Source organism: Anolis carolinensis, chromosome 4 (assembly GCF_035594765.1).
Source record: "Anolis carolinensis isolate JA03-04 chromosome 4, rAnoCar3.1.pri, whole genome shotgun sequence".
NCBI lineage: Eukaryota > Metazoa > Chordata > Lepidosauria > Squamata > Dactyloidae > Anolis > Anolis carolinensis.
In genome coordinates, this window is record NC_085844.1 from 184,590,018 (window position 1) to 184,612,895 (window position 22,878).

The 22,878-nt window shown below is 38.8% G+C and overlaps 1 protein-coding gene across 1 annotated transcript in view; it reads left to right on the forward strand.

Annotated features, from left to right (window-relative positions):
* The first annotated feature begins 55 nt into the window (after positions 1 to 55).
* kif2c (kinesin family member 2C) overlaps positions 56 to 22,878 on the forward strand; it is a 34,333-nt gene continuing 11,510 nt past the window's right edge. Inside the window, exons 1-13 of the mRNA XM_003220207.4 lie at positions 56 to 236; positions 5,175 to 5,269; positions 6,888 to 6,992; positions 9,419 to 9,467; positions 10,261 to 10,383; positions 11,747 to 11,866; positions 12,884 to 12,984; positions 13,991 to 14,086; positions 15,712 to 15,766; positions 16,267 to 16,429; positions 19,488 to 19,578; positions 21,267 to 21,330; positions 21,592 to 21,683. Coding sequence (XP_003220255.1) covers positions 170 to 236; positions 5,175 to 5,269; positions 6,888 to 6,992; positions 9,419 to 9,467; positions 10,261 to 10,383; positions 11,747 to 11,866; positions 12,884 to 12,984; positions 13,991 to 14,086; positions 15,712 to 15,766; positions 16,267 to 16,429; positions 19,488 to 19,578; positions 21,267 to 21,330; positions 21,592 to 21,683 — 1,221 coding nt within the window. The 5' untranslated portion in view covers positions 56 to 169. The remainder of the gene's footprint in view (positions 237 to 5,174; positions 5,270 to 6,887; positions 6,993 to 9,418; positions 9,468 to 10,260; positions 10,384 to 11,746; positions 11,867 to 12,883; positions 12,985 to 13,990; positions 14,087 to 15,711; positions 15,767 to 16,266; positions 16,430 to 19,487; positions 19,579 to 21,266; positions 21,331 to 21,591; positions 21,684 to 22,878) is intronic.

Here is a 22,878-nt window from a genome sequence, read left to right on the forward strand (position 1 = left end):
TGGGAACGGTAGTTTCGAGGGAGTTTACGGACCCTTGAGCGACGTCGCTTCCCGGCAGGCTTTGCGGCGCGCCCCTTTCAAAACGGTGGCCGTTGGTGCGCTGCTCATTTGCGATACCCGATTCAGAAGGGAAAGAGAGGAGCGGCTTCCTTGCTTTGTTTGGGAGAGGATGGAGTCGAGTGCTCTTTATGGGTGCCTTCAGCACGGACTGACCATTAGTATTCAGCGAAGCAATGGTAGGTTGAGGTGAAGGGCTGAGAAGAAACGCGACCCGCTTTGAAATGTCTCCAAGGTGTTCTTGCCTTCACTGCGCATGCTTCACGGTGCCGTGTTACTGCGCATGCGTCACTGTCCTCTTCCCTGTTTCTTTTGGAGTGGCAGTACTCTTGTGGCCCAACTATTTTGCAAGACAGGGGGCCCTTCCACACAGCCCTGTGTCCCGGAATATCAAAGCAGAAAATCCCACATTATCCGAGTGTGGAATCAGATAACCCAGTTCAAAGCAGATATTGTAGGATTTTCTGCCTTGATGTTCTTTGATAAAGAGCTGTGTGGAAGGGCCCTGGATTATCCAAGACTACATGTCTAATTTCTGTCTGTGGGCCCTTCCACATAGCCCTGTAACCCAGAATATCAGGGCAGAAAATCCCACAATGTCTGCTCTGAACTGGGTTATCAGAGTCCACACTGCAATATACTGTATCCCAGTTCAAAGCAGATATTGTGGGATTTTATGCCTTGATATTCTGGGTTCTGATATTCTTGATACTCAGTTGTGTGGAAGGGGCCTAGGTCTTCAATACTTCAGGAGATTCTTTAGACCTGTTAAGCATTTAAAAACATTACATTACATTTAAAAATCACAACATCCACAGTCGTAGTCCAAGCCTTTTCCATAGTAATTCCATAAATTCCAAATCTGTCATTGCAGTGCCCTATTTACTAAAAGCCTGATCCTACAGCGAGGGTTTTACCTTTCTTCTAAAGGCTAGGAGTAAAGGGGCTGATCTAATGTCACTGGGGTGGGAGTTCCATATCCAAGGGGCCACCACTGACAAAACCCCGTCTTGTTCCTATGAGTCATGCCTGCGAAGGAGGCGGAACCAAGAGCAGGGTCTTACTAGACGATCTTAATTTCTGAGATGGTTCTTATGGAGAATTACATTTGGACAGGTAAGCTGGGTTTAGGGCTTTATAGGCTAAAGCAAGCGCTTTGAATTGTGTTTGGTAGCAGACTGGCAGCCAGTGAAGCTGATGTAGCAAGGGGGTTGCATGCTTCCTGTACACCGCTCTGGTGAGCCATGTGGCTGCTGTCCGTTGGATCATTTGGAGCTTCCAAACAGTCTTCAAAGCTAACCCCCACGTAGAGCACATTAAAATAGAATTAAATACAGGACTTCTTAAAAACACAATGCTAAAACCATTTGAGTCTCCTTGACAGAGAGAAAGCGGGATACAAACAATAATTAATAAATAAATTAGGAGTCTGTTAAACTACATAACACATAGCACCTCCAGGCTTCAGAAGCCTGTGTTACTTATTTATTTATTATTGGGATTTCTATGCTGCCTTTCTCCAGGTGGACCCAAGGTGGCTCATATCATCTTTGAAATATACAGTGCAACACAAACTATTAACTTTTTTTTTTTAAAAAAAGAGTTCAGTGAATGCTCCATAGCATCAGCCATATTATAAGCAATAAAATTAAAATCAGTCTAAAATTCCCCATACAACCCAAGGTGCTAGGATTCAATGAAAATTAAATTAAAAGCTGATGTCTTTACACCTTTTCTAAATGACATCAGGGTGGGAGCTGATCTAATTTCTTCCGGCAACACATTCCATAGTTTTAGAGCTGCCCCCAATAAAGTGCCTTCTTTGATAATTTTAAAATGCAAGTTGGCCCTAGACTGTGTGGAAATGAGGTTTCCTTGCTAGACCTTAAAGGTCTGCCCAGTCTGTATCTCATGATATGATGTTAAATCAATATTTGCTTATTCATTTATCTGCTGCCTTTCCACTGAAAGTAGTGCTCATGTAAGCTAAAATATACAAAAACAATGATTCTTAAAATGGTAAAATTGATTGCAATAAAAACATAAAAAATGAACAACTCAGTACCTATCCATTTGCGAAGGTAAGAGCTAAGGTGTGTCAAACCAAAGGCTTATTTAAGCCAACATTCTGTTGGTAAAGTGGACAATTAATCTCGCCGAAGCATATCAACAGGATTTGAAGACAACTACATAAACTCTGAGCAGCCAGGAAAAATACGAAAAACAATACTTTAAATAAAAATAAAATCAATTTTCATAATACAGTCAAATTACCATAGTTTTTATAATACAGTAATACTGTGTTACATTAAGTTTGTCTTTATTTTCTGTATTTATTTCAGATCAATACAAGAGTTTATGGTATGGTATAGTATTAGGCTTATTTTGAATAGTAACTCCCAAGCAACCAGAAACTACATTTACCCTGCATCTGCCAATCCCCCATGGGTGTCGGTTAACTGAGGCCCCTTCCACACACTTGTATAAAATTCCACATTATCTGTTTTGAACTGGGTTATATGGCAGTGTGGACTCAGATAATCAGCTTCAAAGCAGATATTGTGGATTATCTGCCTTGATCTTCTGGGTTATACAGCTGTGTGGAAGGGCCCTAGGAGTCTAGTATATGTCCTCCATCCTTTGTTCGTCAGCTACTGACCCAACTTCATAGTTACCAATACAGCTTCATCGTGGAGAACATATAGCAATTCTGATTAGTAGCCATCAATATCTGTAGCCTCTGTGAATTCATCTAATCAGCATTTCAAAGTGCTCAGATTGTCAATCATCATTACATCTTGTAGCACAAAATTCTACAATAACTACATAATGTATGAAGAACTATAGTTGGCCCCCAGTATCTATGGATTCAGTTATCTATGGCTTGAAAATAAAACTCCAAGAAGCAAACCTTTTTTTCTATTTTATATAAAGGACACCACTTTATTAGCTCATTATTTATAATGGGACTTGAGCATCCATTGATTTTGGTATCTGTGGGAGGGGCTCTTGGAACCAAACCTCAGAGGATGCCAATGGCCCATTGTAAATTTATGATTTTATTTGGTTTCTTTTTGTTTTATTTACACAGGAGTATATATTCTGCTCTCAGACTGAATGGTATGCGGTTACTATAATGCACACAGGTTACCATAATGAATCTCAGTTTTATAGTCTTGTAATAAGTGGCTCTTTGCACAAAATGCCCGCCCGCGCGCCGCCGCGCCCCCCCCCCCCCCAGGGTAAGGACTTAACAAAGCAAAACTAAAAAGGCAGTAGGTGTTCTGAGATTTCAGTTTCACTTTGCAGTGTGGGCTGTTGTTACTAATAGTTTACTATAGGCTTTTACTAAGTACAGTAGAGTCTCACTTATCCAAGCCTCGCTTATCCAAGTTTCTGGATTATCCAAGCCATTTTTGTAGTCAATGTTTTCAATATATCGTGATATTTTGGTGCCAAATTCGTAAATACAGTAATTACAACATAACATTACTGCGTATTGAACTACTTTTTCTGTCAAATTTGTTGTATAACATGATTTTTGGTACTTAATTTGTAAAATCATAACCTAATTTGATGTTTAATAGGTTTTTCCTTAACCTTTCCTTATTATCCAAGATATTCGCTTATCCAAGCTTCTGCCGGCCCGTTTAGCTTGGATAAGTGAGACTCTACTGTAATAAGAATCAGAACCAGTAAGTTACTACAGTAGAGCAGCTGTTATGGTTTAGTTGGGCGTGTTATACAGCATACTGTATAAAACAAAGCATTGAGCTTGCAAACGTGGTTGGGAGTAGCAGGTAGTATACTCATAGCCAGTAGCTGATATGTGGCGGTTAGAAGCTGAAATTAATGCAGAGAGTGAAGGCTCATCCGATTACCAGTCAAGGGCATGCTGATTCCACAAAAGAGACAGAAACTGAACTGTTTACTACTTTTGTTTCCTGTCCTCATTTCAAGAAGACTCACTGAAAAAAGTTTGTTATGATCCTGTGGTGAGATCAGCTACAGTGAATTGTTTTGTAACATTGTAGTTCATTCACTTAGTATACAGTGTTCCCTCGCTACTTTGCGGTTCGATTTTCGCAGATTTGCTCTTAGGCTGTGAAATTATTTATTTACCCCTTTGATTCTTCTCCTCAGGGCTGTCCCCTTGTTTCGTGCCTGCAGTATTGCTCTGGCTTCCTCTGCTCCTGCAGCCAGGGAAGAAAGAACACTGCTCTGCCTGGTGAGTGAGTGAGCGCTCCACGTTTCTAGTGTGGCCTGGCTGGAGCGGCGGCAGAAGCAGAAGCGTGGCTGCCTCTTCCAGGCTCCTGCTGCCGCTGCCACTCTCTCACTACCCTAGCTAGCTAGCTCTCTTGCTAACTCACCGGGCGGAGCAGTGTTCCTTCGTCCCTGGCTGCAGGAGCAGAGGTAGCCAGAGCAACATGGCAGGCACGAAGCAAGGGGCCAGCCCTGAGGAGGAGGAGAAGCAATGGGGTAAATAAATAAATATTAAATATTAAAATAGTAGCATCCCTACTTCACGGATTTTCATTAATCCGTAGTCCTGGAACGTAACCCCCGCGATAAGTGAGAGAACACTGTATTTTTCTTTTCTACTTTAAAAAGCACAACTGGCTCAAGTGGATTTTTTGAGTTCAGGTTCGCACAGCATTAAAGGAGCTGGTATATCTTTAAAAGGATATGTGCTTACAAACTTCCAAAATCTGCTAGTCACACAATATTGTAATAGTCCTAACACTGGTCTGACATAAAATTCACTGGTCTGACAAGCAACTATCACCAAGTAAATTAGATCTGTTTATCAGCTGCAATATATAAAGCATGAATCTCATTATGAACTTTTAAGACCACCAAGGAAGTGATCCAGAGGAAAGTGATGCAACAGGTTTGCTTATTGTGACCATTGAGAGGAAGGTACCTACTGTTACCTATGATATGCCACTAGTCTCTTGCCCCTTGCTTATATCTTTGTGGTAAAATCTGCATTCCATTTTTTCAATAAATGTTTCAGATTACTTAAAAATTCAAAGCACATATTTTCTCATGAGGCTGGCTTGCTGACATTATAAATATCATGAAAAAGCATACTTAAATGTCTTTTTAAAATTCAGGTGTAATCCACGATGCCACTATCAAGAATGTGAATTGGGAAAAAATGTTTGTATCAGTGGAATGGACAGAGACTAGCACTATCAAAGGAAAGGAGGTGAGAAATAGGGTGTCTACCTGGAGGTTTTTCTCTAATAGTAAGTCTCTTTGAATTCAATATGTGTATCTCACAGAACATGTATAGCATTGCAGTTCTAAAGTGCAGACTACTTAAATTGATTTATTTAAAGTGTAAAGTAAAGCCAGTCCCCACACTTAATGCACACAATGCTTTGTGGAGAATTAGTAAACTGTTTTGTGCACATCTTTGTAAAAAAATTCAGTAGCAATTCCATCATCTCTTCACATTAGGAGTCTTTTTTCATCCAAAATTCTTCTTCTTCATAGGAATTCCACCTAAGCAACATGATGTAGACTTAATTCAGTATGTTTATAAATAGGACATGCATTGTAGCAGTGCAAACCTTGGGAACTTTTATCACACTTAAAGCATAACTAATTTGTATTATTTATATTCTGAATTTGCAGTCTTCCTCAAAAAGGGCTGTCATTCTTTACAAGCGTAACAAGAGCTAGATGGTCCATGTTTTTCCTGCACTGTTAAATGGTGTATAATGTGGAAATAGATCCCAAAGCAGTTGAGCTTTCTTTATTTTAAAGTCAGATAATCTACATTGCAGTCCTAACTCACTTGGAAGGAAACTCTTCTTTTCTTTGCAGGACTTAACATCTGAATACACACAAGTATGATAAGGTTACATGCTTTTTATCATATTTTTGTGTTAAGCATATATACGAAGATGTTTGTGTGCATTGTGTTTTGTGAAACATTACCAATGAACAATAATAGTATTTACCTGCCTCTCCTTGTGGCTCTAAACAACTTATAATATTGCTAAAAAAAAGAGTCATCTAAGGCCATTCTGCAGAATACACATAATAAAACACATTTTTATGAGATGCATATTAAAATATACAGAACAATGATTACATGTAAGATAAACGTTTAAAATGTGTGGTTAAAACTGGATATCATCTACTTCTGTTTTAATAGTAAGGAGTGATTTCTTCTAATATTGTGTGATATGTATAAGAGAGGTCTAGCTGGTCTGGAGCCTTGGGGTTTATTTAAATGCTTGCTATTTGCCTCTGTAGCTCAGTGAAGTGGTTGTTGGAATACTGAAGCATTAGTAATAGGATTATGATGTCACTCTAAGGTCAAGCAGTTGGACAGAGAGGACATGACTTGTTCACTATTTCTGCACAAAACTAAGAGGGTGAGGCCAACAATATATGCTAAGTCATTAATTGTAGATAGAACAATAAATACTTCACTTTTTGGAGTTCCAGTCTTTGCTAACATTTATTTCAGTAAGTACTAACTACTTAGCAAGCACATGGGACTTTCTCACCATAGAAATCAGAGGATGATTAGGATGTACTAAAATTAGTTCCCAGAGATTAAAGCATATGTGTTGAACAGACTTTGTTAGTGTCTTTCGAAGTACACCGTCTCCCATGGAACTGTATGGGGTTTAGGTGACATTGGTGGGCAGGTTGCTTTGGTAAACATCAGATCATAGTAGCAATTAATGTATTGTTCATCCTTCAAACTTGATATTGTGAACAAATAATTTTCTTTGATGGACTGACAATATCTAATAATGATGTTTTAGTACGGGTTATCTTTGCTTCTTGTTTTCTTCCCTTTGAAGATTGACTTTGATGATGTGGTAGCAATAAATCCAGAGCTGTTGAAGACCCCAGTTGCTGCTGATGGGAAAGAGAGTCTTCCTCTCCAGGAAAATGTAACCACACAGGTAGGTGATTTTGAGAAATTTTCTCAGATATTTGAACAAGCAGCAAGAGTCCACAAACTCTTACGTATGCTTTCATGAGAAGTAGAATATAAAGGTAGATTAAGATAGTAGTAGTAATGACACAGTACATTATATTGCATTCATTTAGCTACTTCCTATAAGACTGTTAATTTGGTTTTGCCACAACTTTTTGTGCACATGCTTTCAAGTCACTTGTTGATCTATGGTGACCCCATGAATTTCATAGGGGTTCCTTAGCCAATGAATATGAAGAGGTCCCCAGTTCTTTCCTTTGAAATATAGGATACAGCACCTTGTATTCATTGGTGATCTCCCACTCAAGTAGTAAACAGGGCTAACATTGCTTTGCCTCTGAGATCAAACATGATCTGGTGCTTTTACAGTATTTAAGCACCAGATCCTTTCTGCACACCTTCTCAAAATGTATTACCTAAGTATATTACCTGTGGCATATAAACAGCTGTGTCTCTACTAGTTTCTTGAATGGTTTTCAAGACTTTCACAAAAGTTTTACACCTATTATAGTGTACTTTATTCTTGTGGGCCAGTTAGTCATTTTAATATGATGAGGCAAAAATAATAAAGGGACTTTGTAGATTTGTGAATAATTTATAAACATACAAAACTTTAATCTCCCATCAACTTACATTCCTTTATTTTAGAATTTTGTGCTTCAACTGCTTTGGAACTCTTTCTTCCATTCCTTTAGAATCTTCACCCCATTTTCTTGGAAGTCAGACTTTGATACATTAGGTTGCCAGCAAGATTACTCAATTTACCTGGTTCTTTTCATAAAGCCCTATGTTGTTTCAGGTTAGGATAATTTTGAATACCCTTGCACATAAGTCTGCTATTCCTCTGGAGTCATCAGCAGAGGCCTTATGCCACATCTCATTGCTTTATTTGGTTGACACGCAGGACAAGGGTATCCTTGGTTGCAGCTCTAGTTGTCGAATTCTCTCCTAGAAAGGACTCATTGATTTCTTTTATTGAGAATTTTCAGTAGGACATACTATATAAGGTTTCTTGTTGAATGGCAAGGCTTTCTTCTTCTTGTTTGTTTTTTAAAATCTGATTATCTGGGTCTCAGGATAAGTTACTGGAATTGAAATTTTATTATCTGCTTTTGTTGCTCTTTGTCCCCTAATCCTCACAAGACCAAAAAAGAAATGCTTGCATTGAAATCCGCAATACCATCTCATTTGACAACATCTCAGGCAGGATATAGATTTACAATTTTTAAGTAGTTACCTTTTTTGTCCTGTATGGTTTTTAACATGTTTGCTTGATGAAGAGGCCAGTGAAGCTTTGAAGGCTTGTATAATGAATTGTATGTTTTGGAGCTGAACCAATGAAAATATTATGGTTTTTATTATGTTTTTGGGGCACAACTACCCTTGTATATAATATGTTTTGAATAAGAAATGCAAATTAATACAACTTTTTAACATTTATGAGTTTTTTGTGTTGCAAGTTATATGTAGCTTTGTATTAACAATTTGTCTGTAGACAGAAATTAATGAAGGCTAGTGCATAGGTTATCAGAGAAAGTTATAGATCTCTCTATTTTTTCTTTGACCTGCCTTATTTCTGTGTGAATCACAGAGACGAGAATTCTTTATAATCAGAATGGGAAAGTTAGAGCGATAATAAAATCAAAAATTCTCTAAAAGTGGTATCCTGAAACCTTTGTTAAACTGTTCAGAGGAGTTGCTTGGTCTTTTTTCTTAATGCCCATCTACATGGGTGCTTAAATCTGGGGCCAATCGGAAGCATTGCTGCTGTGGACCATCCCCAGATTCTGCCAAGGTCTTTTTGTTTCTCTGCTCCTGAATTGTGGTAGTGGAGTTCTGAATGTCCAGTCAGGCCAACCCAATGGATAGTTACCCTTTTGTGCCTTTTTGTCGCTGAAGCTGTGACCATGGAGCTCCAGAGACACCAACAAAGGTGTCCAGTGATGGCCAGGAGCTTTCTAGATCTCTAGGTGCTGCTGTGATAACAAAGAGCACAAAAGGTAAGAGCTATTCCTCCATTCCCCATGCTACAGATCACAGGGAAAAAAGGATAGCAATACCGACATGTGTGAACAGTGGTATTAGTTCTGAATTATAACTGACCCAGCAGTTTATATGCAACCATTTCAAAGTGCAGGGCTGAAACTTTGGAGTATCCTCCAATTTCTGGTAATGTGATCTATAGCTGGATTTACCCGTGTTAGGGACTGTATGTCCCTGAATGTTGTGTGCACACCCAGGAGAGATTTATGGCATGATCTGGGGCTTGTGGTCTGGGTAGAGATGCTCATATTTTTCATCAGATTTTTTTTTAAAATTACAGCCCAATAACTTCTAAACATCTCTAGACATACTATAGATGTTCACAAATATAACACTTTTTCCCTTCAGAGTCAAAACCCCAGGGCAACGGTCTCAAGAATTCCCGCTCCAAGAGAAGGTAAATGCCAGTTTACGAACTGTATATTATGAATAGTTCTATGTCTTACCTTAAAATGAACTCTGATTTTGCATTTACAATTGAAGATATTCATTGCTACCATTTAGTTAGTGAAACTGAATTTGTAGATGTCAAGTGTAAATTTTTCCATATTACGGTATTTGGTAGTGTCTTATAGGAAAAAAAATCCTACCCTTGTGTTAAGACACAACTTAAAGTGGCTAGTAACAATGATCACCAGTAACAAATCATATTTCCCCAAGGGTAATGAATCTTAATCTGATTATGGTTGTTTTCTCTCAAGAGACAAGATAAATGTTTTTGTTTAAAAAGTGATCAAGGCATGTATGGAGTGTATAAAACCGAGCAAGTATGTTTTGAATTTGAGTGTTTGCAAGTACATGGGATAAGTTATCAAAAAGATGTGTAAATTTTATGGTTCTTTTTCAAGGTAGTTTTGTCAGAAATTCTGTTTTTTCTCTAGAGATAACTCATTAGTTAACAATTTTGTTAACTAACCATTTAACTAAATAATGAGGGTGTGTAATTAAGAGTTGGTTAGAAATGGAATACTGGCTGTAGTGCTGATTCATTCACACTGTTAAATTTCACCCAGCTTTTCTGCAGGACTACTTTCCCCAAGCACTTGCTGAAATTGTTTTGTTTTGTTTTGATTTATTTTATTTTATTAATTTTAATTATGCAACTTTCAAAAATATGCAATTATTTTTTAATTTGAACATTAGTCCTGGTGAGTTGGCTACTGTGATACCACTTTTCCTTGCTCCTTTAGCACTACGGTACCAAGCCAGCAAAATGTCTGTAATAACCGAATCACAAAACAATGCTCTGGAAAGCAACATGGAGGTAGAATCACCTGCTCCCATGCCACCACGAATCCGTTCTTATCTTCCTGGTGAGTTGGGATATGTACAGGTCAGTGTAGCTTGCCTTGTAGATGTGTCTAAATAGGCAAGATCTCACACACTTTTTGCTTTTAAAAGGCCTTGTAAATGTGTACTATTTAAAGGACTTATGAAAATTTAAGAGTATTAACAAAATTTGGTCCTCTTACATTTCAGCTGCAAAACTGACTATTCAAATTCACTACATGGCTCAATCATTTCACAACCTGGTCCAATATATTCATAGAGCGATTGCAGTTAATAATAACTTTAGAGTACTTATGCGATAGCAGAAATTATTGTGTGGAGGGCATTTTTTCCTGCTTTTTATGAGACCTTATGCTTAAGGCTTCAAATGACATCATGGAATTGCGATCATCATTGCTTTTGCTGAATATTGGAGGTGCTTCAGCATTTCCAAAGTATGAATAAATCAATATTTCAGTCAATGACCAGCCTTAAAACAAGCACTAAAAGATAAATAAAATATATGTTTAGGCATTAGAATATAACATTTAAAAACAGAGTTAAGAAACAATGTTAAATAATGAGAATTAAAAACAGTGTTAATCATTTGTATATGTAAATAGCAATGATAAAAGCTGAGATAAAAAAAACTGAAGATTAGGACAATATCCTGTGCTGACAAGCTATTGATGCTGCAGAAAAACTAGCAACTTTGGCTATGATTCCAGAAGACTTGTCAGCCAAAAGATAATCAGTATAAAACCCTGATATACTTTGTAAGTTTGGATTAATAAAATATCGTCAAAGGTCTTGGTAGAAAGAACAGTACAATAAAACTTGTCCCACAGTTTCAATCACCTCAGCCTCACAGGGACATAGGCATTTACAATATGATATGCTGTTATATTGTCCGTCTAGTACTGCAGAAGAGGAAGCACATTGAATTTAGCTTTTGTGTAGCCCATAGTTAGGGTAGTTTTTTGTGAGAACATTTGAATTTTCAGCATAATGATCCTGGGGAAACTCACCAGAATAGAAACTCATGCATTTATTTTTTCACATATTTAGATTAGTGCTCTTTTGTTTGTTTAACAACAAATACATTTTCCTTAGTGTTTTGTAAATCACAGTATTAGCCTGCTGGAAATACTACTGCATACCTGCATACTATTTGGCGTCATTTTTAAAAGAAAGGTGGCTCAGGCAATTTGCCTGGTAGATATTCTGTTCTTAAATGTTCATGTCACTTGTTTGGACTTTCCCCTCCAATTAGAAACCTGCAGTTCTTGAGTTAAATCTATATGGGGTATGTTTTGTTTCCCTCTGAACTAAGTGGTACCAGTCGCCTCGCTGTTTCTTTTATTGGCTTGGGAAATATTTTTAATAACTGGTTTCCTACCCCAACAGTTGTGCGAGCTCGATCTAGGAGTAGTTACTGTTCTGATAGATGTAGTATACAACCAAATGGCAATGGAATGATAGAGGAACCTCCACAGTCTCTCAGAATTGTCTCTGCTGCAATTCAAGGTAGAAAAATGCTTTATAGTTTTCCTTCATAAACTGCTTGGTCCAGTTTTTATACAGGGTTTTTTACTACCCACTTGTTTAGATATAGCTGAGGATGTGGACTAGTTCCCATTCTACACTGTCCTTATATTCCGGAATCCGATCCCAGATAATCTGTTTATCCCAGATTATATGGCAACTGAGACACATAATCCAGTTCAAAGCAGATAACCTGGGATCAGATTTTGGGATATCAGGACAGTGTAAAAGGAGCCTAGATCTGAGCTGCACATCATCAATTCAGCAGCTGCATCTGGTTCAGCCCTGAAATATATAGAGAAAGAAAAAGGGGATTAGGAAAGGGGGGTTCTGTAGTACATTTAAGGCTATCAAGGTTATCTTCATATGAGTGTTCTTGAATTATAATCTGCTTTCTCAGATGCCCCAACTAAATCAATTCGTTTGTAAGGTATTACAAAAAGTATCTTGTTGCTTTTTCTGAAGCAGATTAGCATAACTTCTCCTTTAGAAAATTATATATAAAATAGCATTATAAATATACCATGATGTGCAGAATGCCCTTTCTGTTCACTACCACAGCCAATGGTTATTCTCCGATCTGTGAGACCAATTAAGGTCAAAGCAGATGATTTCCAGAATTTCTAGCTATTTTCCTTAAAAGCGATAGTTATTTTATACTTTATGGGATTATCTTTCTAGGAGACATCTCTTAATGTACATCAGGGATAGGCAGAGCATACCCTCATAGTTAATGTATAGCTCTAGGGGCATTCTCCCATGTCTCTACTGAAAAAGCTCCCTTGTGCTCTTGTGGGGTCCAGCAAAAGGATTTTTACCAGTTTTAGTGCAGCCAAGCCTCTCGTAGGCTGTTTTTCCCCCAAACTGGGGGGGGGGGGGGCAAATGTGGCCCTTCTAAGTTCAGCATGGGGCTTACATGGCCCAAGATCTGGAAAGGTCACCCATTTCAATATGGGTTGTTTTGTTTTGGTTTCACTAATGGCACCATTCTTCCTGTAGCTCGGAGAAAATCTACAATTGTAAAAGAGATGGAAAAAATGAAAAATAAGAGAGAAGAGAAAAGAGCTCAATACTCTGAAATAAGAAACAAGCGGGCACAGGTAAATATTGGTAAAAATTTCAGAAAGGAAAAAGTATTTAAAAATATAGAGCAGCAACAGCAGCAGCAGTTTAGCAGATCAGAAGCTTCTTGAGTATAGCAGCAGAGCGGATGAGCTTCAGCAATGCAAGCTTATTGTATTGCTGAAGTTATAAAAGACTTCATTGAAAGAACTACTTTTCTAGATAGGAAAGTAAGGCCTAGCTATCTAACTAGCTAGCTCACTTGTCTGTCCATGCTCACAGGAGAACAAATGGAGGACTCAGGGGCTTGCCACGTGCTCAGAAAAGGAGACTATCCTTGAGAAGTATCAGTCTAACAAATGGGGTAGGAGGAGATAATAGCTAACTCACCTGCTTATCTATGTCCTTGATGAGAATATAAACTTGTGCAGGACGTGGCTGAGTTCCAAGAGTAAGGATATGATGGCATATAATTCTTGAACTGAAATAGTCACTTACTAACTGAATGCTGCCAGTGTTCTGGATGACATATAAAATGTGCGTATCCTTCCTCCAATCTGAATAAACTAAGAGACTCAGGATGTATGCAGCTCTTCTGTCTTTGAGGAACGAATTAATAAAGTATTTCATATTAATCAGTGGCTATCTTTATGAAAGGTTTTATGTCAAAGCTGCCTGGATTCTTTTACTTGACCGAGAATACCGTTATATATGTAGTAGCATGTATCATTATCAAGGCTATGGGTGGAACAATACAATAGAAAGTATTTAATGTTTTAAGGAGCTTTTTAGTATCAGTACAAAATAAAGTTACATAAGATGTATTTTGAATATAATAAGTGCTGAATTGCACTTTAATTATAGAATAAAAGCTTAATGAAAGTCTTATGTTTGGGATTTTACCCAAGGAAACACCCCTTCCAGCACTGCTTCCACATTGTTTTGTAACTGATACTTCATGCTCTTGAAAGAGGGTAAAGCTTCCAGAGCTCTAAAATTATCACTGTACCAAGTTTTTAAATTAATTCCTAATTTGCCTTACAGGAGTATGACAGTAGTTGTCCAAACTGGGACTTTGCACGAATGGTCAAGGAATACAGAGCAACCCTTAATTGTCAGCCAATATCAATGAATGACCCAGTGAGTAAAAACTTGTAGCTAACTAGATGAATTTTATGTTGCCCCAAATGTTGTGTTCTTCCAACACCAGGCAACAATGAAGCCTCTGAGAACATCAAGAGCTATATAACTGAAGTAAATTAATTGTGGAAGGGAACTCTTTCTTATTCGATATACAGTAGAGTCTCACTCATCCAAGTTAAACGGGCCAGCAGAAGCTTGGATAAGCGAATAACTTGGATTATAAAGCGGGATTAAGGAAAAGCCTATTAAATGTCACATTTCGTTATGATTTTACAAATTAAGCACCAAAACATGTTTTGCAACAAATCCACAGAAAAAGCAGTTCAATGCACAGTAAAGTTATGTAGTAAATACTGTAATAAATTTAAAATACAGTACTGTTGGCTTCCCCTGATTATTTAGCCTACAGCTTGCATCACTCTTAATATGTCTAATGGTGAAGGCTGTGGGAGTTGTAGTTCAAACCATCAGAAGGGACTAAGATCCCTTATCCCTGATAGAGAAAACAAACAACAAATGGTTCTTGTCAGTTTTCCGAGCTGTCTGGCCATGTTCCAGAAGCATTCTCTCCTGACGTTTCACTCACATCTATGGCAGGCATCCTCACAACCTCTGAGGATGCCTGCCATAGATGTGGGCGAAATGTCAGGAGAGAATGCTTCTGGAACATGGCCAGACAGCCTGGAAAACTGACAACAACCCTGTGATCTGGACCATGAAAGCCTTCAACAACACAGGAGGAGCCAGGCAGCGAGTGGGTGAGCCAGGAGGACTTTTGGAGCCCTCCTCGCTCACCCACCCGCCCGTGCCTCGGCTCCCTCGCATGCTGGAGCCGGCAGCACCAGCACCCAGCATGGAGGAGGAGCCAGGTAGCGAGTGGGTGAGCGAGGAGGGCTCCAAAAGTCCTTCTCGCTCACCCACCTGCCCCTGCCTCGGCTCCTTCGCATGCTGGAGCCGGCAGCACTGGCACCCAGCATGGAGGAGGAGCCAGGCAGCTAGTGGGTGAGCCAGGAGGACTTTTGGAGCCCTCCTCGCTCACCCGCTCGCTCCTCCTCCATGCTGGGCGCCGGCAGCACCAGCACCCAGCATGGAGGAGGAGCCAGGCAGAAAGTGGGTGAGCGAAGAGGGTTCCAAAAGTCCTCCTCGCTCACCCACTCGCCCCTGCCTCGCCTCCCTCACGTGCTGGAGCCGGCAGCACCGGCACCCAGCATGGAGGAGGAGCCAGGCAGCGAGTGGGTGAGCCATTTCATAAACTATATGATTTATGGAAAATCTTGATGTAATACAGTTTCCATATTCACAGATTTTGGCATTAATAGCTTTACAATATATATATCAAAATTGCAAACTTTGATGTTGCTATTTTATATAAAAATACCATTTTCTTATGCCTTTGGGTATGACATCCATAGATTTTGGTATTTATTGGAGCGGGGTGTCCTGGAAACAAATCAAGGGCCTATTGAAATAGTCTTATCTCTTCTTCCTTGCTTCTGGTTACCATGTGATCCCATAATATTTTTGGATCTTGTGTATCTGCCAGAGAGATGACATCTGAACTATGGAATAAGAATATCAGCCTTTCTGATCTAATTGTGGTTGATGTTTTTCATTTTTTTCAGATAGAAGAACATCGAATTTGTGTCTGTGTGAGGAAAAGGCCCCTAAATAGGCAAGGTAAGATGTCATGTAAGGTTGAGTAATTTTAATCTTAGCTCAACTATTGCTCATGTTGGGTTCTATATCTTCTGTTATTGCAAACATTCTGTGTGATAATAACCTTTGAAACTAAACTGCTGTAGAAATTTGCTTTAAAATCACAGTATCAAATACTAGCTTTAATTTAAAAGATTTAGAATATTGCTAGGCCTCTTGAGGAAATTTGCCAGTCTAATAGGTACATATTGTCAGTTTTCTCTAATTTTATATAATTTCTCTCTCACTATTCTGATGTATTGCATTTTACTTTTACCCTATAGTCTTCTCTCACAGTTTTCATCACTACCAGAAGTTCTCAATTTCCAAAATTTATGTCCTGTAAATCAGTCTTTTTGCATTAGTAGGTATAAATGACTTTGGCCCCATCTTCCCTGCCATATAATGCAGTTTACTATTATTTTAGAATGTTTATAGAACCCACAGCATCCCATCTCATACTATTTCTTCCTCCTAAACAGAAATTGCAAAGAAGGAATGTGATGTTATTACTGTTATCAGCAAAAACAACATCCTGGTACATGAACCAAAAGTGAAGGTTGATCTGACGAAATATCTGGAAAACCAGCCTTTTCGATTTGACTTTTCATTTGATGAAAAAGCTTCAAATGAAATGGTTTATTGGTAATGTATTCCTTTCCTTTTACTGACAGTGAGCAGTACAGAGTAAGGTCAATTTTCAAATTAATACTGATGTTTCTTTCATGCCTTGCTGCCAAAAACAATTTAATATCTTCATGGGCTTCAGAGTGCTGATGTTGGATGCTGCATTGTAAAAATTCTTGCCTTTTTGTATCTATCCATATGAATACACCTTACATGCTGGTACTATGTATACTAAAAAGTCAGATCGATTGGATTCTTACCTACATCACAAAAACATGAAATTTTCTGTGCTTAAAGATTTTCTGATAGTACCTCAATCAATACTATCTCAACTAAAATTTGGTATTCTGCAGTTGGTTCATTCTTCTGGAAAATAAAAAGCATCACACGAAACAAAAGTTGATCTTACTTTATTGTGGTTTAAAGTTGAACTAAATGACAGATTTTGTGATAATTGCAAGTTTTTAAAATTCCCTTTTTTTGTAAGAAATATTTGGAATTTTTCAAATATTTGTTGTGAGATAAATTTGACAGATACCGACTCAGACCTTAGTCTGAGCCCCAGTAGTAAGGTTCCTATTTATTTAATTTATATCCCACCTTTCTTCTTATGCAGGACCAAACATGGCTTTTTGCAAAAAAAGATATTCTAACCCTATAAACTTCACTTAAAAGGAAAAAAAAAGCGAGACACATGCATTCTTTGTTCCTTGTTTACAATTTGTGTTAGTTGCAGTTTCTCCCCAGGGATTCAGTAGCTTTTACCTGCTAAGAGCAGCAACTCATTTCTGAATCTGCCTTAGTTCATTAAAGGGGCACATCAGTGGTTTATGCACTCCTATTTTAGGACACCTAAATCAAAGCAAGAGACACTCCTGCCACCTCATTAAATTTGGGGTTTTTTTTTGGGTTTTTTTCGTGTCAGGAGCAACCGGAGTTGCTTCTGGTGTGAGAGAATTGGCCGTCTGCAAGGACGTTGCCCAGGGGATGCCTGGATGTTTTGATGTTTTACCATCCTTGTGGGAGGCTTCTCTCATGTCCCCGCATGGAGCTGGAGCTGATAGAGGGAGCTCATCCGCGCTCTCCCCGGGTGAGATTCGAACCTGGCAGCCTTCAGGTCAGCAACCCAACCTTCAAGTCACAAGGCTTTTATCTCCTAGGCCATCGAAGGCTCCATTAAATTTGTTGAGGGCTTCTGTTTTCAAGATTGCGTGATGAACACATTAAGTACTTAATGAACTCTTAATTTTTCTAATTTTCCTTTCATTTTGAACTGTACCTTACTAGTTTTTAGACTGCACATTTTTTCTCCAACTGCACATCTTGTGTCCAACTACACAACAACAACCTCTAAATGAATTGCACCCTTTTTCTATGGACAGGGGTTTGGTATTGTTGGATTGCAGTTCTTTTGTGATTGAGGAATAGGGCAAGGCTCAGCAATGGAATCTGGAATTATGGTGGCATAATTGTTGTAGCCAAGCAGAAGACTTAGACCAGAGGTCCCCAAACTACGGCCTGTGGGCCACATGCGGCCCCCTGAAGCCATTAATCCGGCCCACCAGCGTTTTTTGCCTCCACTGCTTGTCCTGTTTAGCAGCCTGGGGGGCGGGGGGGCAGCCAAGAAGAGGAAAGCTGCTACTACTGTTGCTTCTGCTGGCTCTTGGCAGCAGGTGGGCAGGCAGAGGAGGGACTTTAGGAGCCCTCTCGCCGTTCTCCTTTTCCTCTCCTTCCTCTTCTTCCGAAGCAGCAGGCAGGGGAAGGACTTTTAGAGCCTGCCCACCATCCTTCCCCTCTTCCTTTTCTTCTCTTCCAAAGCGGCGGCAGTGGCAGCACGGCTGCAGGCTGAGCGTTGTCGTTTTCCTCTCCTTCCTTCTTTTCTTCCAAAGCAGCACTGTCACCACTGCTGTGGATGAGAAGGAAGGAGAGGAAGACAAGAAGGACGGTGACCGGGTTCCTAAAGTCCCTCCCCCACTCGCTGCTTTGGAAGAAGAAGGAAGGAAGGAGAGAAAAAGGAGAACAGAGAGTGGGTTCCTAAAGTCCCTCCCCTGCCCGCTGCTTCAAGACAAACATTGTTTTTTAAGGCTTTCATGGCTGGGATCACTGGGTTGCTGTGAGTTTTCCGGGCTATCTGGCCATGTTCCAGAAGCATTCTCTCCTGGCATTTCACCCACATCTATGGCAGCCATCCTCGGAGACTGTGAGGTCTGTTGGAAACTAGGCAAGGGAGGTTTATATACCTGTGGAAGGTCCAGGGGGGAGAAAAAACTCTTTTCTGCTAGAGGTCAGTGTGAATGTTGCAATTAATCACCTTGATTAGTATTGAAAAGCTTTGCAGCTTCAAGGCCTGGCTGCTTCCTGCCTGGGGGATCAACTATGGAACCGGACATTGACCATCTCAATAGCCAAAAGTAGGCTCATAAGATATGTGCAGTGTGCATAGGAAATTGTTCATAGATTTTTTTTTTAACAAAACTATAGTCCGGCCCTCCAACGGTCTGAGGAACAGTGAAGTGGCCCCCAGTTTAAAAAGTTTGAGGCCCCATGACTTAGACACTGTATGAGTATGCTATTCTTTTTCTTCCCCTTTCAAGCTGTTTTTGCTACATTGTTTCAGACCGATATAGCACTGGTCCCATTTGTCTGCCTGCCTGGGAACTGAAAGGGGCTTAGCTCCTGGTTGATCGATGGCCTCCCTGACACCCCTAGCCAGGGACACTTAATTCAAACCGTGAAATAGAAGAGGTGATGGGGTTTCCTCTTTCTACACCAAGGAAGCATTTATTAGTGGCATAAGACATAGAGATATTATTCTGTGATCCCCTTGGCTGTCATGTTGTGAAGCACAGGATTGCTCCCTTTGTAGAAAGCCAGTTCTTAGACTACTGAAATGGCCATATTTTTCAGTTGACAATATGTATTTGGTTATGCCAGTTTTTAAACCTGATTCATCTTAATTTTTTAGTGTCTGTTAAGACTTTTACGCTGTAATATACTTTTTACATGGGTCTTTATGGGTTCCATTTGAATGCTGTGAAAGTTGCTGTTCTCATGTACTGTAATTATATTTCTTCAGGTTCACTGCTAGGCCACTTTTGCAGACAATTTTTGAAGGGGGGAAGGCTACGTGTTTTGCCTATGGCCAGACTGGCAGTGGAAAAACACATGTGAGTATGTGACAGTCTGAAACCAAGATTGATTGACTTTCAAGATATTTTGGACGATGGCTGCTTAATATTTTGCTCTTGGCCATTCTGGGTGGGAATTATAGTCAAAACCTGAAGGGTCAAAGGTTCCTTATCCTTGTCTCAACTGTGCTATAATCTGGATGGAATGAAGGCAGTTTAGACCATTTCTAAATGTCTGTGTTGAAGATTAATTACATTTTACAATTTTCGTGTATTCTGATCAATTTAATAGTTAAAACTTGGATGTTATCTTGTATTTTATGCAATGCTTCTGTTCTGTTTCTCTACAAGAGGATAGAGTTGGCATTACTGAATTTTAAACTTCAAAGCCAGTTCATGCCTGTCTTGACATCTGGGAGAGAGGACTAGGTTTGTGTTCGCACCTTTCCTTGTGCTGCAGACATAAAGGAACTAGGAAGTCTGCATTTGGCCAATTCTGGATTACAAAAAGGAGTCTGAAATTAGTGAAATTAGAAAATGCATATGCGAAGTGGAGACCTCTTTTAATTTCTCTGTGGGTATTGCCCTGTGGACTGAGACTCATCTAAGAATATTTTTAATTTAGAATTACTTCTTGCTAACTTTCTGTTATCCCTATTTAGTACAAATGAGGATAGTATGTTAGTCTAGACCAGGGGTCCCCAAACTAAGGCCCGGGGGCCGGATGCGGCCCTCTGAGGTCATTTACCTGGCCCACGCCCTCAGTTTTATAATATAATATATTCTATATACATATAATATTGATAATAATATTATAATGTAATGCAATACAATAATAATACCATATAATAATATTAATTATATATTCTATATTACATATAATATTACTAATAATATTACAGTATAGTGGTATAGTTCAATATAGTAATATATAATGCTAATATTGTGCTATGCTAATAATATAATATATTGTGTGTACATATAATTTGTAAGCCACTCAGAGTCCCCTTTGGGGTGAGAAGGGTGTGATACAAATGTAGTAAATAAATGCAGTAAATAATAAATAAATAAATACATACATACATTTTAGACTTGGGCTCACCCAAAGTCTGAAATGACTTGAAGGCACACAACAACAACAACAACAACAACCCTAATTAACTTGACTATCTCATTGGCCAGAAGCAGGACCACACTTCCCATTGAAATCCTGATAAATGTATGTTGGTTAAAATTGTTTTTATTTTTAAATATTGTATTGTTCTTTCGTTGTTGTTGTTGTTGTTGTTGTTGTTTTTGCACTACAAATAAGACATATGCAGTGTGCATCGGAATTTGTTTGTATTTTTTTCAAATGATAATCCGGCCCCTCAACAGTCTGAAGGATTGTGGACCGGCCCTCGGCTTAAAAAGTTTGAAGACCCCTGGTCTAGACCTATGTGTGTATTAAAATTGTTTTCATGCTATGCCCGAGTGCCTCAACTTGCAAATCGGTCACTACATTAATCTACAGATTCAGACCTTGTGTAGTTATTTTTGAATGAGATTAGATGTTGAATACTGAGGATTGGCTGATCTTGAATGATCTTGCAGGGATTGAATTCCATGAGTTTATTTGAAAAACAAAAAACAAACAAACCAGTTTTCAGTGCTTAGAAATAATTACAGATATAACCATTTTCTTATGATGACTGATACTTTGTTTCTAATGTGTATTTCCTTTCTAGACTATGGGTGGAGATTTTTCTGGGAAAACACAGAAGGCCTCCAAAGGAATATATGCTTTTGCGTGTATGTACTCTTTACACTAGAACATTATTAAAGTTTAGTTTTTAAAGGCAAAGTGTTTGGTATGTGTTGAAGCCTTTGTCAAGGTTAAAGCAGTGTTCTATTTGAGCTGCTCCTTAAATGGTGTGTTAAATTGCTAACATTCGTTGCAAATGCTTCAAATACATTTTCTTAAGCACATTATAACTGAGTTTGTGAGAGCACCTCAAATCCTATCACACTATTGATAAAAGTTTCCATCTTGTATTTTTTTTCCTCTACTAGCTCAGGATGTTTTTCTCCTCCTGCAGCAGACACGGTACAAGGTCCAAGGACTAGAAGTATATGTGACTTTCTTTGAAATATACAATGGAAAGGTGAGGCCATTAAGAGTGCTGAAGAGGATCTCTTTGGTATACAATTTAGTAGTGGAAGTGACCGTGGGCTGATGCTTCCCCCCCCCCCCCCCCCCCGTTCTGTGTCTTGATGCATATAGCTATGATACTTGTCACTAAGCAAATGAAACTGGGGTCTGGGGAAAAACAGCTTTGTTAGTTTGCCTTGTCTAACTTTTTATTGCAATCTTTTCAACTTGCTTAACAGAGTGAATAGACTGGGAAGAAGGTCCTTTTATAAGAGGGATGTGATACATCAATTGCTCCTGAGGTCAAATCCCACATATACAGTAGATGTGACTTACTCCAGTTGTGAGGCAGATGTCCATAAAGGAACTACATCCTTATGGTAGAGAACTATGAGTTATTGTCAGGCCCATCTCCAGTTTCTATGTATAACTTCTTTTATTTTAAATATTTAGTTGACTCCCCATACTGGGCAAATTAGATTTTTAATTTTGTATCTTCAGTTTCGTTCTTTAGCCTACTATATTTTTCCTTCATAGGCTATCTACTTCTGAATTAGGGCTAAGCCTAGGATGTGTTTTAAATTGGAATGTTCATTTTGAAGATTTACAGTAAAATAACCCTATTAAGTTTAATGAAAGGCCTTCTTCCCAATGTGTCCCATGGTAGAGCCAACAAAACAATCTGAACATAAACTATAAAAGACTATTCTTTCTCCAGGGATTGAGTGTGCCTCATCAAACTCCCTAATGTAAGGTAGCTTTGTAATATATAATGCTTAATTGTAATATACTTTTATTGGTTAGTAAGCTTCATAAGGAGCACTTTTATATTGGGTATGTTAAAATAGCATAGTTTTATGTTTATTATTTATTTATTATTTATTTATTTACTATATTTATACCCCGCTCTTCTCAACCCCGAAGGGGACTCAGAGCGGCTTACAGATTATGGCAAAATTCAATGCCGCATTATACAACAAATAATAAATATAACATATCAAATTATAAAACAATTAAAACATATACATGCAATAAAACATTAAAACATAGTTTTAAAGGAGCAGATGTTCCATCAGGCAATGAGACAAAACTGGTGTCGCAGTGCCAGCATTCACTCGAGAGGGCCCAGGTGAGTCAAGGACCATGGCTGGAAGAAAAAATGCCAGTATCTCTGTGCTGACCCCAGGATGGTTCACTTCTTGCTTTTG